The sequence below is a fragment of the Tamandua tetradactyla genome, chromosome 17 (genome assembly GCF_023851605.1).
Source record: "Tamandua tetradactyla isolate mTamTet1 chromosome 17, mTamTet1.pri, whole genome shotgun sequence".
Lineage (NCBI taxonomy): Eukaryota > Metazoa > Chordata > Mammalia > Pilosa > Myrmecophagidae > Tamandua > Tamandua tetradactyla.
In genome coordinates this window covers 42,067,246-42,082,740 of record NC_135343.1, presented here as the reverse complement: position 1 = coordinate 42,082,740, position 15,495 = coordinate 42,067,246, and the positions used below count along the sequence as shown (strand labels likewise).

Sequence of the window (15,495 nt, the reverse complement as noted above, 5' to 3'; positions counted from 1 at the left end):
ACATGAACAACCAACTTTGACTCAAGAAGAAATAGACAACCTCAAAAAACCAATCACAAGTAAAGATTGAATTAGTTATTCAAAAGCTCCCTAAAAAGAAAAGTCCAGGACCAGATGGCTTCACATGTGAATTCTATCAAACATTCCAGAAAGAATTAGTACCTACTCTCCTCAAACTCTTCAACATAATCAAAGTGGAGGGAAAACTACCTAATTCATTCTATGAAGCCAACATCACCCTCATACCAAAACCAGGCAAAGATATTACAAAAAAAGAAAACTACAGACCAATCTCTCTAATGAATACAGATGCAAAAATCCTCAATAAAATTCTAGCAAATCGTATCCAACAACACATTAAAAGAATTATACCTCATGACCAAGTAGGATTCATCCCAGGTATGCAAGGATGGTTCAACATAAGAAAATCAATTAATGTAATACACCATATCAACAAATCAAAGCAGAAAAATCACATGATCATCTCAACTGATGCAGAGAAGGCATTTGACAAGATTCAACATCCTTTCCTGCTGAAAACACTTCAAAAGATAGGAATACAAGGGAACTTCCTTAAAATGATAGAGGGAATATATGAAAAACCCACAGCTAATATCATCCTCAATGGGGAAAAATTGAAAACTTTCCCCCTAAGATCAGGAACAAGACAAGGATGTCCACTATCACCACTATTATTCAACATTGTGTTGGAAGTTCTACCCAGAGCAATTAGACAAGAAAAAGAAATACAAGGCATCAAAATTGGAAAGGAAGAAGTAAAACTATCACTGTTTGCAGACAATATGATACTATACGTAGAAAACCCAGAAAAATCCACAACAAAATTACTAGAGCTAATAAATGAGTACAGCAAAGTAGCAGGCTACAAGATCAACATTCAAAAATCTGTAGCTTTTCTATACACTAGTAATGAACAAGCTGAGGTGGAAATCAAGAAACGAATCCCATTTACAATCGCAACTAAAAGAATAAAATACTTAGGAATAAATTTAACGAAAGAGACAAAAAACCTATATAAAGAAAACTACAAAAAACTGCTAAAAGAAATCACAGAAGACCTAAATAGATGGAAGGGCATACCGTGTTCATGGATTGGAAGACTAAATATAATTAAGATGTCAATCCTACCTAAACTCATCTACAGATTCAATGCAATACTAATCAAAATCCCAACAACTTATTTTTCAGAATTAGAAAAACCAATAAGCAAATTTATCTGGAAGGGCAGCTTGCCCCGAATTGCTAAAAACATCTTGAGGAAAAAAAACAAAGCTGGAGGTCTCGCACTGCCGGACTTTAAGGCATATTATGAAGCCACAGTGGTCAAAACAGCATGGTACTGGCATAAAGATAGATATAGCGACCAATGGAATCGAATAGAGTGCTCAGATATAGACCCTCTCATCTATGGACATTTGATCTTTGATAAGGCAGTCAAGCCAACTCACCTGGGACAGAACAGTCTCTTCAATAAATGGTGCCTAGAGAACTGGATATCCATAAGTAAAAGAATGAAAGAAGACCCGTATCTCACACCTTATACAAAAATTAACTCAAAATGGATCAAAGATCTAAACATTAGGTCTAAGATCATAAAACAGTTAGAGGAAAATGTAGGGAGATATCTTACGAATCTTACAACTGGAGGCGGTTTTATGGACCTTAAACCTAAAGCAAGTGCACTGAAGAAAGAAATAAATAAATGGGAGCTCCTCAAAATTAAACACTTTTGTGCATCAAAGAACTTCATCAAGAAAATAGAAAGACAGCCTACACAATGGGAGACAATATTTGGAAACGACATATCAGATAAAGGTCTAGTATCCAGAATTTATAAAGAGATTGTTCAACTCAACAACAAAAAGACAGCCAACCCAATTACAAAATGGGAAAAAGACTTGAACAGACACCTACCAGAAGAAGAAATACGGATGGCCAAGAGGCACATGAAGAGATGCTCAATGTCCCTGGCCATTAGAGAAATGCAAATCAAAACCACAATGAGATATCATCTCACACCCACCAGAATGGCCATTATCAACAAAACAGAAAATGACAAGTGCTGGAGAGGATGCGGAGAAAGAGGCACACTTATCCACTGTTGGTGGGAATGTCAAAGGGTGCAACCACTGTGGAAGGCAGTTTGGCGGTTCCTCAAAAAGCTGAATATAGAATTGCCATACGACCCAGCAATACCATTGCTAGGTATCTACTCAAAGGACTTAAGGGCAAAGACACAAACGGACATTTGCACACCAATGTTTATAGCAGCATTATTTACAATTGCAAAGAGATGGAAACAGCCAAAATCTCCATCAACAGAAGAGTGGCTAAACAAACTGTGGTATATACATACGATGGAATATTATGCAGCTTTAAGACAAGATAAACTTATGAACCATGTAATAACATGGATGGACCTAGAGAATATTATGCTGAGTGAATCCAGCCAAAAACTAAAGGACAAATACTGTATGGTCCCACTGATGTGAACGGACATTCGAGAATAAACTTGAAATATGTCATTGGTAACAGAGTTCAGCAGGAGTTAGAAACAGGGTAAGACAATGGGTAATTGAAGCTGAAGGGATACAGACTGTGCAACAGGACTAGATACAAAAACTCAAAAATGGACAGCACAATAATACCTAATTGTAAAGTAATCATGTTAAAACACTGAATGAAGCTGGATCTGAGCTATAGGGTTTTTTTTGTTTTTGTTTGCTTGTTTGTTTGTTTGTTTGTTGTTGTTTTTTACTATTATTACTACTTTTATTTCTTTTCTTTATATTAACATTTTATATCTTTTTCTGTTGTGTTGCTAGATCCTCTAAACCGATGCAAATGTACTAAGAAACGATGATCATGCATCTATGTGATGATGTTAAGAATTACTGAGTGCATATGTAGAACGGTACGATTTCTAAATGTTGTGTTAATTTCTTTTTTTTTTCTTTCCGTTAATAAAAAAATAAAAAATTAAAAAAAAAAAAGAAAAGAAAGTAAGGAAGAGATCTGGGTGGAGGGGGTGGGATATGACAGATAATCCTCTTTCTTTATTGTTCCACAAATATTCAGAAAAATTATTTAAAATAAAAAGACTTTGAATGTGATTGCATAGCTTGCGGAAGGCAGTAAGCAATATAACATTCCATTCATGTCTAACCCAAGAGCAGAAACAATATGTCCTGTGCAGGTTCAAAAGCAGAGCCAAATGGAAGCAGAAGGAGGAAGGGTAATGAATTCACCTCTGAGAAGGCTTCAATGGGACCCCAAGCTCTGAATCAGGAATTAAGTCAAATTTATTAAAATATTTGAGGATGAGAAATTTCTAGGTAGACTTCTGGATTAAAAACTGCACAGTCATCTGAAATTGTATTAGCCATTGCTCCAATAATGCTTTGTGCCTTAGTTTGCCTGAGCTGCTATCACAAATACTACAAACAAGGGAAATATATTGACTCACAGTTTTGAGTCTAGGAGAAGTCCAAAATCTAGATATTTCTCCCTGAAAACTGTAGCATTCTGGTGCTGGCTGCCGACAGTCCTTGAGGTTCCTTGGTTTTCCCATCACATGGGAATGTCCTCTTCTTTCTCTTCTAGGTTCTTGCTGACTCCCTGTGACCTTCTCCTTATAAGGCCTGCCCTAGTTCTCCACTGAGACCCACCCTGGTTCAGTTCACCACCCCTTAACTAAAAATAACATCTTCAAAAGGTCATATTTACAACGGGTTCACCCCCTTTGGGACATGGATAAAGATGAAAAACATGTCTAAATTGAGGCTCATAATTCAGCCCACCATGTTTTATAACAAACAACCCCAAAATTTGGATACTTACAACAAAAAAGCATTTCTTTCTACTCATGGATCTCTGTGTCACACAACTTGGCTGGGTTCCAGGCCCAGGGCTCTGGGCGTCAAGCTGCAGGCTGGGTTTGCATCAGCTCTGGGCATATTCTTCTCAGGTTCATGAGAAGAGCCTAAGGGGAAGGAACACAGACACATTTTTAATGCCTCTGCTTGAAGAAGTCTGCTCTCATTCCATTGGTCAATATAAGTCATGTGGCCAAACCCAAAGCCAGGGGCCAGGAAGGACACACAGCCCCAAGGGGGAGGGGAATGGAATGTTGGCTGATCAAGACCCCAATCTGTGTCACCACACCAGCTTACTCAGGTACCTTCCTCGGGAATACTGGGTTTCTCTTCACATGGCTCAGCTAACTAGAGACTTCAGGACTCTCATTTTATACTCTTGATTGGGGGACCCAGCACCACTGTCCTTTCTCACCCTGTCTGGGGGGGAAAGCCATTCCGAGTCCCAGTCCAGCAGTATCTCCACAGGGAACCTGACAGCATCCAAATTCTTGTCCTGGGACCTATGAACTCAGGCACTCTGAATATATTTTGAAGGTGGCCTTTATTTAACCCACAGGGCACTTCCTTTGCTCTGTAGAGTAGGTGCCTGTGAGTCTTGGAAAAGCGCCTGACTGATGGGGGAAGTTGATCGTACATACTTGGAAATACCATCAGATGAATGTCCCTCCTGCAAAAGAGCCCTGTCTGCCCTGGGGTGGGGGTGGGGGCGTGTTGTCTCCTCCCCTCCCCCCAACATTCATAAAATGAAGAACTAGATATCTTATACATCCAAAGTTTGAGTCAGCATCAGTGATTGCAAAAGCAAAAATTCATTTATCTATGTCCTTCTCAAATGCTAATCATTATTTGAGTAAGGACTTTCTTTTTCCTGGACATTGAAGGAACATCATGAACAAGCAGAATTGTCCCTGCCTCTGTGCAGCTTATAGTCTGTAGAAGGAGAAGAACAGTTAAGTGAGTAATTAAATACAGCATAAAAAGGGCTATGCTGGGAGAAGTGCAGGGAGATTAGAATTTATATTTAAGGGCCTAAGTGGGACTTGGAGAGGGAGGGAAGGCTTTCTAAAGGAAATGTCTTTTAAATTAAGACTTGACAAATGAATTAGGGAGACAAGAGAGTTGGAAGAAGGTTCCAGACAAAGAAAAGAACAAATAAGAGGCACAGAGCAAGAAGAAAGCTATCAGGCTCCTGCTGGAAAGGATGTAAGAGGCAAAATGGGCTAGAGATGAAGCTGGGGAGGTAGGCTGGAGCCAGTAAGCATGGAGAAGAGTTTTATTTTACCCTGGAGGGCTTTGGAATTTTTAGCAGAGTAGGGGTGATGAGGCTGTGGCAGCTATACAGGTGAGAGTGAAGGTGAGGGTGAGGCCTGCAGCAGTGGGCCTGGAAAGAAGAAAAAGCAATGCAAGATACACCAAGGTGGTAGAATTGAAAGGCTTGGGGAATTCTTGGATAAGCATGAGGGGCCCTGGGGAGAGAAAAGGGATGCCCGTGGTTCTTGCTCCAGTTATTGGGGGATTGAAGTTCCCATCTCAGAGAAGGAAGAAGGCTGCTAATGAGGGGTGGGGAGCCAAGGTGGGCCAAGGAGAAAACTGGGGTCTAGGTTTGGGTATGTTACATTTAGGGTCCTTTCTTAGTTTGCCAGGGCTGCTATGACAAATACCACCCACTGGTTTGACTTAAGCAACAGGAATTTGTTGTCTACTGCCTCACAGATTTGGAGGCTAGAAGTTCAACATCAAAGTACCAGCAGGCCATGTTTTCTCCAGAGTCTGTAGCATGCTGGTGATGGTTCAACCTCTGCCTCCGTCACAGGCCTTCTGTCACTTTCTGTCTTCTCTGGTTTCTACTGTCAGTTCAAATTTCCTTTGCTTTAAGGACCTCAGCCATACTGAATTGACTTAATCCAATTTGGACTCAGCTAAAAACATCTTCAAAGATCCTATTTACAAATGGGTTCATAGCCACAAGAACAAGGGTTGGAGTTTGAACTTGTCTTTTATGGGGGGCATGATTCAATCTGTAACAGGGCTTAGGAGGCACTGGAGTGCAGATGTCCTGCCTGCAACTACATATGTGGGTCTAGACAGCAATGGATAGAATCATTCATTCATTCATTCACTCATTCACACCATAAACATTTATTGAGTTTTCACCAAGCCAGGACTGTGTAGGATGCTGAGCAAACAAGGATGATTAAGAATCTGGCCTCATACTGACTCACCGGAGAGAAGGGTAAACATAGCAGCAGTACTGTGCAAGGTACAAAAATAGTCCACACACAGGGCACCGTAGGGGCAGGAAACATTTAGTTCTGCTTGGGTGGCCAGGGACAGCTTCCCAGGAAGCAATGTAGAGGGGGTGGGTGGAGGCCCACCAGGCAAATTAGGCAACTTTTAGTTGCTAAAACTGCCCATGAGACCAGGACATAGACTCACACTCTACCCTGCGGTGACAATCATTGGAGGATGTTTTAAAATTTCCTTTTAAGGTTATTCGTATCGTTACAGAAGTCCATGCATGATTTTTGAAGCATTTTTAAAGAAGAGTTTTAGCTTCCTAGACTGCTTAAAGCAAATACCATGAATGATTCAGCTTGAACAACAGGAACTTCTTAGCCTACAGTTTTGAGGGCAAGGAAATGTCCAAATTAAGGCATCATCAGGGCGATGCTTTCTTCCTGAAGACTGGCTGCTGGGAATCTTTGGCTCCTCTGCCATGTGGCAAGACATGTGGCAGTGTCTGCTGGTCTGTCGCTTCTCTTCCAGGTTTCATTGCTTTCAACGTCTTGCCTCTATGGCTTTCTTTCTCTCTTTCTCTCCACATTCATTCCACTTATAAAAGTCTCCACTAATAGGATTAAGACCCATCCTGAATGAGGTGGGTCACATCTTAACTGAAGTAGCCTCATCAAAAAATCCTACTTACAATGAATGGGTTTCCCATAGAAATGGATTAGATTTAAGAAAATGTTTCTCTGGGGTACATACATCTTCAAAACCACCACACACACACAAACACACACAAACATGAAGAAAATAGCAATCACTATTATTATCTCAAGTGTAATGAGACTTTTTTTTTCCATTCTCATTCTCCATGTCTCCCTTTCTATCTGTGCATGTGCATGTGCATGCATATATGGTTTTTTTTTGGGGGGGGTGGTGGTGCATGGTCCAGAAATCGAACCCAGGTTTCCTACATGAAAGGCAAGCATTCTACCACTGAACCACCTGTGCACCCACTATACGTATTTTTACATAAAGAAAAATTAGAATGTGTATGCTGTTTTATAAGCTATCTGCCCTTGACAATAAAAAAGGAATCTGTCATTAAGCATTTTTCTAAAACATCATTATTAATGACCTTATAGTTTTTAATTATATGGCCAAAGCAAAATTTATTCAACAAATCCCTGTGTCATTGAGCATTCGAACAGTATACAAATTTTCATAGCATTCTTTCAGTTAAATAGCTGGGTAAATCCATTCTTCTTTTTGTTTTTTCCTCAGGATGAATTCTTAAAGTTGGAAATGCTGAGAAAGTGGATAAGATTCCAAATTGCCTTTCAGAATGTTCTACCAATTTATGCTTCCATCAGCGTAATGTATGAGGGGCCCAGTTTCCTTAAAATCTCACCAATAGTTGGCATTATTACTTTCTTTTTTTGGCATTATTACTTTTTAAAATGATTGCCAGTTGAAAAAGCAAGCAATCCTGTATTAAATGGTGAAACAATTATTTTTCAATGCTCTCTGTAGCCATTTGTAGGGCTCAGATGTATCTGGGTATCTATGTGTCTGAGTGATTTTCCAAGAAATGAGTGCAGGAAGTTTTTCTTATATCTTTATTTGTGACTTCCATCCCACTTGCTCCCGGTACTCTTTCAGAAAATCCAGTTTTTATCTGTATGCTAGCTTTCCACTTTGTTACCATCTTGCCTTCATTTCATCCTCTCTGTTACTGTCCTCAGCAATTAGAGAGAGTTTCTTATGTTTGTCCTCCATTTCACTAATTTTTTAACAACTTTACTGAGATATAATTCACATGCCATACAATTCACCCGTCTAAAGTGTACAGTTCAGTGGTTTTTAGTGTATTTACAGTTGTGCAACCATCGCCACAATTTTAGAACATTTTCATCACCCCCAAAAAGAAACCTGTTAGCAGTTCCTCCTCATTTTTGCTCAAATTCCCCATCCTCAGTCCCACACAACTACTAATCTACTTTCTGTCTCTATGGATTTGCCTTTTCTAGACATTTCATATAAATGGAATCACATGATCTGTAGTATTTTGCAACTGATTCTTTCTTAATATGTTTTCAAGGGGGTTCATCCATTGTATGGATATACCATGTTTTGTTTATCCATTCATTAGTTGATGGACATTTGGGTTGTTTCCACTTTTGAGCAATTATGAAAAATGCTGCTATAAACATTTATGTGCAAGTTTTCTGGGAACATAAGTTTTCAGTTCTCTTGGTTATATCCCTAGGAGTAGAATTGCTGAGTCATATGGAAACTCAGCTTAACCTTTTGAGGAACTGCCAGACTGTTTTTCAAAGAGGCTGCTTGTACCATTTTACATTCCCACCAGAATGTATGAGGATTCCAATTTCTCACATCCTCGTCAACATTTGTCTTTTTTATTATAACCATCCCAATGGATGCAAAAGTGATATATCTCACTATGGTTTGGATTTGCATTTCCCTGGTGAGTGATGATGTTGAATATCTTTTCATGTGCTCATTGGCTGGTTTGATTTTCCGTAGCATAAATTCTGCTTCCTGATGCAGCCACACTGAACCTGCATTTCCCCAAGACCACAGTGAGTAGAACCAGAGGCCTCTAACTTTGACTTAAATTCTACTATTGTGTTTTGTGTCCTTGTAATCCTTGGGAGAAGCTGATACACACTGTGCTCAATATCATTCCAAATTTCCCACGGCCTTTTCCCTATGCACTTCTTCTCCACCGAAGTGCCACCTTTCCCTACTCACTGCCTAGTTCTCGTGTACTTTGAAGTGATGTTGTGCCTGAAAAAGCAATTACACTTGTGTGATCAGAGCTTCTGGAGAGAATCGCTTGTCAGCAGATCTCTGCCTCTCCTTCCCCATTGCATGCTCCAGATTTGGGTCCTCTCCAGTGTCCTCATTCCTAGCCATTAATGTCCTAACTGCTGTGTTTGGCAGGTTCAATTACAATGACTGGGAAGCAGATAGAGAGAAAATACTCTTGCTGCCTCACTGATGAGCATCATCGGAGACATAGATGGGGCAGAGGGGAGGGTTTTGTTTTCCAATTTCACAGGCTGGGTCTTTGAGTCAAGGAACAGGCTCTGGGAGACTCACAACATATCTATATTTTTCAGGCAATCTCCTTCAGGAAACAAAGTCTGGAGAGGTTTCTCTAAACCCAGGCTTGTCAGGGTAGGACAATGCCCTGTTCATCAGTAAGTTTCTCCTTATGAGGAACAAGAAACTTTGTTGCCATTGCTAACCAAATAGTTTTGGTAGTTGCTGATTTTAACAGAATCAGTTGGACATTTGTTGGAGGGAAACTGCCTTAAACAAAGATAAATCTTGAGTACTTGGGGTTGAGTCTCTTTCCCAAAATTATCTTGGGAAAGAGAGATGGGGCCGAAGCCAGCTTCCATCCCATCTGTCTGATGACTCGTTAAGGCCCCCATGATGGAGGTCAGTCATTGATCTGATGTCCTTCTTTCTCGGGGGTGGGGAGAGAGGAGCAATGCGAGGGCCTTGCCCTGTGTGGGCAATAAGGGTGCATTATCTGTAGAGAATATTAAAATGGTAACAAAACTAAAAGCTATCAGCTCTTTTTTAGCACCACGTATAGCAATTCCAAGCAAAAATCAGGCTAAACCATTCTTTCCTCTTAGTTGGACCACTTCCATCCCCAGCACCCCTGTTGGTTATTATTGGGTGGCTCATCCCATGAGAATGCTCAACTGGCTGTTGGACCTGCCCAGGTGTTGTGTATTTTGACTGATTATGCCACCCACCTGCAAATATCAACACCTTCCCTCATCCTCCCCCCACCCCACCCTCTACAGATCCCTGCATATTTGAACCCCTGTTCAAGCCCTTATCTACTTTTGTTCTATTAAAAAAACCACTCATCTTGTGCATGTTCCAGGGAGTCTTGCATTTGAATCAGGTGGCCTAATTCAGAAAATCCACAGAACACCATTCCTAAAAGAAATGCTTTGAAAGACTACATCCCAATGAGCTTATCCTGATAATCTGGGTAGATCACATACCTTTTTGTCACCTCCCCATGTTGGATGACACAGTGCTTCATTCTTTTTTTTTTTTTTTTTTTTTTACATGGGCAGGCACCGGGAATCGAACCCAGGTCCTTGGGCATGGCAGGCAAGCATTCTTACCTGCTGAGCCACCGTGGCCCGCCCAGTGCTTCATTCTTTAATAGAACTAATTACCATTATTTTTAAAGTTTTTATTTTATAATTGGATTCATAGAAATTTGCAAAGATTGTACAGAGAGGTCCCGTATACCTTCACCTAGTTTCCTCCACTTGTAACATCTTACATAATTATAATTCTGGATGCTTGACGAACCCTCCTTTTACAGTTTCCTTTCCTTAATTGCCACAGTTTTAAAATTAGTAGATTCATATAGGAATTTAGGTTCCTGGCATCTTGAAGCAGACAGCAAATTTAGCCACTTAGTCCCCCTGGTGACCACATAGTACCACGGCCAGCAGTACCTCATCAGTGGCCGCCCTCTTCAGACAGGTCAGGTACTCTAAGTTTGCAGAGTCCTTATACTCCTATAGGCAGTGTCAGGTGCCATTTGTTGTCACATTTGTTTTATTTGATTCCTTATAATAGGTTTAAGAAGAAAAGTATAATCCTTTGGATGCACAGCTCATTCAAAAATGAGGAACAAAAAAGGAGAAAGGATTTGATCAGAAGAGTAAGTGGATCTAATTTATATGTTTCAAAGATCACAATGGCTGCCATGTTGAGAGAAGACTGAGGGGGAGTGAGGAGGTCAAGGGCAGAATAGTGAGACATCAGAGGCTGACTGTGATGGTTAACGGTGACTGACGATGTGAATCTGGAGCAATGAGGTAGCCAGTACACTGTGCATCGGCGGGCATGTAGTGAAATGCACAAAGCTCTAGCTTAGTGGGGAGGTGGGGCTGAAATCCAGTGAGAGTGCCACTCCCAAGCCCAGTTCTTAGGCATGGAAATGCATCATTCTCTGCACAAAAGCTAGGTCCAGTCATTAAGTCATGGAGCTATATTTTTCTAAATCTCACAAAAGCAATGCCATGTGAATCTTCAAAGGCCCTGGTGTTGCCATGAGAGATGGTGAGAAATGGTTAGATTCTGGATATATCCCAGGTCAATCCTGTTGGCTCTACTGGTGGATTGGACGAGAGGGGTGAGAGAAAGAGAGGAACAAAGGGAAATGACAAGGATCAGGGCCTAAGAACGGAACAATGGAGTTGTCATTTGCAGAGATGGGAAAGACATCAAAAGAGCAGGCTGGGGAGACAGGGTGGAAACAACACATACTGAGCTAAAAACAACAAACATCCAAGTGAAGATAGTCAAGTAGGCAGCTGGATATGAATCTAGTGTTCAGGGCTGAGTTCCATTGGATGCATATTTTAAGTAATGTAAAAATCTTATTCTCTTGACTTTAATGTTTTTGGCCACCCAAAGTGGCCCAGGAAGAATATCAGCAGGGGCAACATGTAACAGTGTGAAAAGTCAGCATGTGCACGTGATCACCCTTCTCTTAGCATTCTGCCCAGATTATGTGTTGCGGGGCGGGGCCTCAGCTGAGGCAGATACTCTCTGCTACTCCCCTTTTCTATGGAACTAATATGAAAGTGATCTTGCTCATAAGAAATAAACATTATAGGCTCAGATGCCAGGCAGTGCGAACTTAGAGACCAGGTGTTTAACGGATTTTGGGGAAATGTCAGTTCCCTAGCACTGGAGACCTTGGGGGCCCATCCAGTGGGAAGTTGAGTCCAGGTGGAATTCAGCCTTTCCCACTGGAAGGAGGGAGGTCATCCTTCCTGGCTACCCAGGGAGTGCCTAAGACCACCCATTAGACAATCCTGTTTGACTCCACAGTGACCCTGGCTCCAGTGACTCATCAAATCAGGGGCATGGCCTTGTCACATATGGATTAAGAAGAGAGAGATTATTTGTCCCCATCCCACCCAAATCAGAAATGTCCATGCCAAATCAATTGGGGTTTCTCTTTTCCCTTCCAAAGTGAGTCAGATTATTTATTATTCTCTTTGGAGCAATAAACCCTGGGGATGCTGGAGTCTCCATCTTGCCACCATAGATGACCTATAGGGACCAGGAATTATGTTAGTAAAGCCACCCAAGGCAAGTCCATATGTCCAGTTTGTGTTTATCTCAGACTGGCTGGCTTTCGGCAATGACAATGCCTACCTTCTCCCTCTCCCCATTCTCAATACCCAGGGTTCCAGTCCCTGTAACAGGATGCAACTATAGCATAAACCTTCAGGGCAGGAGAGCAGAGTTCTTTGCAGTACAACCTGGGTGGGCAGGCCAGAAGACCCGGGGAGTGGAGGGATAGTTCCTCCCATCCCTCGTTCCTTTACTCTCATCCAGGGGTCTCATCCGGGCAGAGAGGCCTGGGAGCCACGACTGCCCCATCAGAAAGCCGTTCCTGATCAGTATTTGCCAAGCACTCAGCACATACTAGATCCCAAAGATGGATGTAAATGGTCAAAACATCAAGATTCAATTCCCTTTTCTTTCTTCTCCCAGTCTTCTGAACTCAATAGGGGGTGGCTTTTCCCTCATCCCTAGAGGGAGCCCTTGGGCAAGAAGGGAGCATTTTTTGCCTTTTCTTCTTCCTTTACCATGTTCTTGATGGTCACCTGATTTAGTTTCCTAACTGCTAAAACAAATACCATGCAATGGGTTGGCTTAAACAGCAGGAATTGGTTGGCTCACCATTTGAGTCTAGGAGAAGTCCAAGTTTAAGGCACCAAAAAGCAATGCTCTCTATTAGAAAACTGTGGTATCCTGAGGCTGCCTGCTGGTGATCCTTGGTCCTTGGCTTTTCTGTCACATTACTATCCTTGTCTTCTCCTTTCTTTTCTGAGTACTGTTGACTTCTAGCTTCTGCCTGCTCCCCTTGGCTTCTCTCCGATTTTCATGCTGCTTATAAAGTACTCCAGTAATCCAGATTAAAACTCAACCTCATTTAGTTGAGCCTCCCCTTAACTGAATATCACTTTGAAGTGATCTTATTTATAATGGGTCCATACCCACTAGAATGTGGACCAAGACCAAGAACATGTTCAAACTGTAGAATACAACTCAATTCACATTATCTCTTCTAATAACTGCCCTAGTCTTTTATCTCCTCCCCCCTTACCCTATCCCAACTATGACAAACTGCCACAAAGAAGTTCCCAAGGAATGTAGCCCATGTTTATAATTTTCCAAAGGCCTCTCCAAGGCCCACTGGATTCCTGTTTTGCCAATGTTCTCTGAATAGATCTCCAGGCTGCTCAAGTGGCCCAGTATGGGTAGGTCCCAGAACGTCCCTCACTCTCTTGAGCCCAGATGTTTCCTCTTGGCCTTGACTATTCATTCATTGCCCGGTGCAGGTCAACCAAGCCAAGTGCTTAAATGGACAGCACTCATGTGCACTTGCTCTGATTCTCCCAGGATGCAGGGTTTTTCTTTTCAGGCTTTTGGTATTTTCCCAATAGTTTAAGAATCAGAAATTCTCCCCTTTCTCACCTAAAGAAGCTGCTGTTAGCCATCTTACTTTAGATGAGTGGCTCCAATGGCTGATCTGAGCCATCCATTTGTCCTTTTCTGGGTTCTACCTGTCCCCTCTTAACTCTTTCCTGGGTGGAGATTGGGAAGTTGCATCCATCCAGCTCAGAATCTGACAGCATATGCTGATGGAGCAGGCTATCTACAGGTGCCTGTGGTCTTGGCAGATCTATTCAACTTTGCATCCAGGGACTCTGGGAAGTTACACACAGGTATGGAAGCCAATTTTCCATCAGTCCAGCTCAAGACCAGAGCAAGTGTGTCTGCCCCTCCCTATCAACCAGACCAGATATCTCATTCTGCCATAAAGAGCCCTGCTGGAACCTTCTGTTGCCTATTATCTGGTCTTACTCAGCTGCCTGGAGATTCTTGTGGAATGGCCTTGAGGAGCTTGGTTCTCTTTCTCTAGAGGGACTGGAGTCTAGCTATAGAATAGCCCTCCAGTCTGGATATCTATCTCTTTGGCCAGTTTGTCCCCAGCCTTTTGTGCTCATGAGGAACAGTCAAAGGACCAGATACCAGGGCCTCGTGGCTCCAGTTCCCCCTATGGGTAATCTGCCACACTGGGATTCTCAGGGTTTTCTTGGCCCCCCCAGCATGGTCACCAGACCCCCAGCCCCAACACTCCTTAGGGCCAGTGGCCCACCTCTCATTCATTTACTGAGCCCGATGTTGTGGTCATACTGGTCACTGATCTCCCACAACCTGCTCTTGCCCAGGGGATAGGGGAGCTATTTCCCCCTGCAAGGCCTTGCCAAACCCTGCCACAAGCTTGAGGATGGCAGTATTCCTTCCACACCAGCACTCAGAGCGCACTGAGGCCATCACGTGTGCTGCTGGTGCCACAGGCAGAAGGTCCGGCTGGTACCCATAGATCCCATACACTCAGCAACATGGGTGTGCGGCTGTGCTCCTCAGGGAGGCCGCCTTTTGAGAAAAAGGTATGGAATGGAAAAGCCCAATGAGCCATTCGGAGGTACCTAGAGCAGACCATTAAGGCCTGCATAACCCAGGCTCAGAACCATCACAGTAATGAAATGGCCACCGAGGAGCCGGAAGCTCAACCAAGAACTTATCAGACATGGAGCTGCACTACTTGCCAGCTAAGCAGTCTGTGGCTGGAGCATGATGGGTTCACTGCCATGAGTGTCTAGATGGCCCACAGTTAGCAGATCACCTTTCTAAACTCCATACCCCTAAACTTAACCTTCTTGAACACATTCTCAGCATATGAAGTTGTCTGACTCTCCTGAGTGGAGGACCATTGACTATTAAAATGATAGATTATCTTCTTTGTCATGTGCTACAATTCCCTGATCTGACAACAGAAACCCCATTTATGACCAGTGCCTCCCAGGGGGTCCATCATCATGGAATTTGCTAGCAATTCCACATTCCTGACCAACCATCAGCAGCACATCTAAAACAAGCTTGGGAATGGCCAGCCCAAGGTGGAAAACACGGCCACTGTCACACTGGCCCCATAAGAAAGGCACAGATGGGGTGGTGGTGCCCCTGCTGGAGTGCAGATCCTTGGTGCATCCAGCTGAACGCCAGCCCATGCACACCCCTCCCCAATTTGGCAAGTAGGAAATCTGTGTGCCTGTTGGCCTTCTGCCCAAGAGTGTCTTCAGCCCGTGACACTTGTGTGTTTGCCCTGAATCTTTTGCATGGCGTTTTGTACAGCTGTCTTTGAGCATTCACATGGCCATAAGTGAAATGGAAAAGTTAGGAAGTTCAGGGGACCAGAAGTGGGTGAGAA

At 42.6% G+C, this 15,495-nt stretch overlaps 1 protein-coding gene across 1 annotated transcript in view; it reads right to left on the bottom strand.

The window, feature by feature from the left end:
- The window catches only part of ARHGAP25 (Rho GTPase activating protein 25), a 102,003-nt gene extending 98,014 nt beyond the window's left edge, over window positions 1-3,989 (bottom strand). Inside the window, exon 1 of the mRNA XM_077134440.1 lies at window positions 3,862-3,989. Coding sequence (XP_076990555.1) covers window positions 3,862-3,874 — 13 coding nt within the window. The 5' untranslated portion in view covers window positions 3,875-3,989. The remainder of the gene's footprint in view (window positions 1-3,861) is intronic.
- Window positions 3,990-15,495: the final 11,506 nt, after the last annotated feature.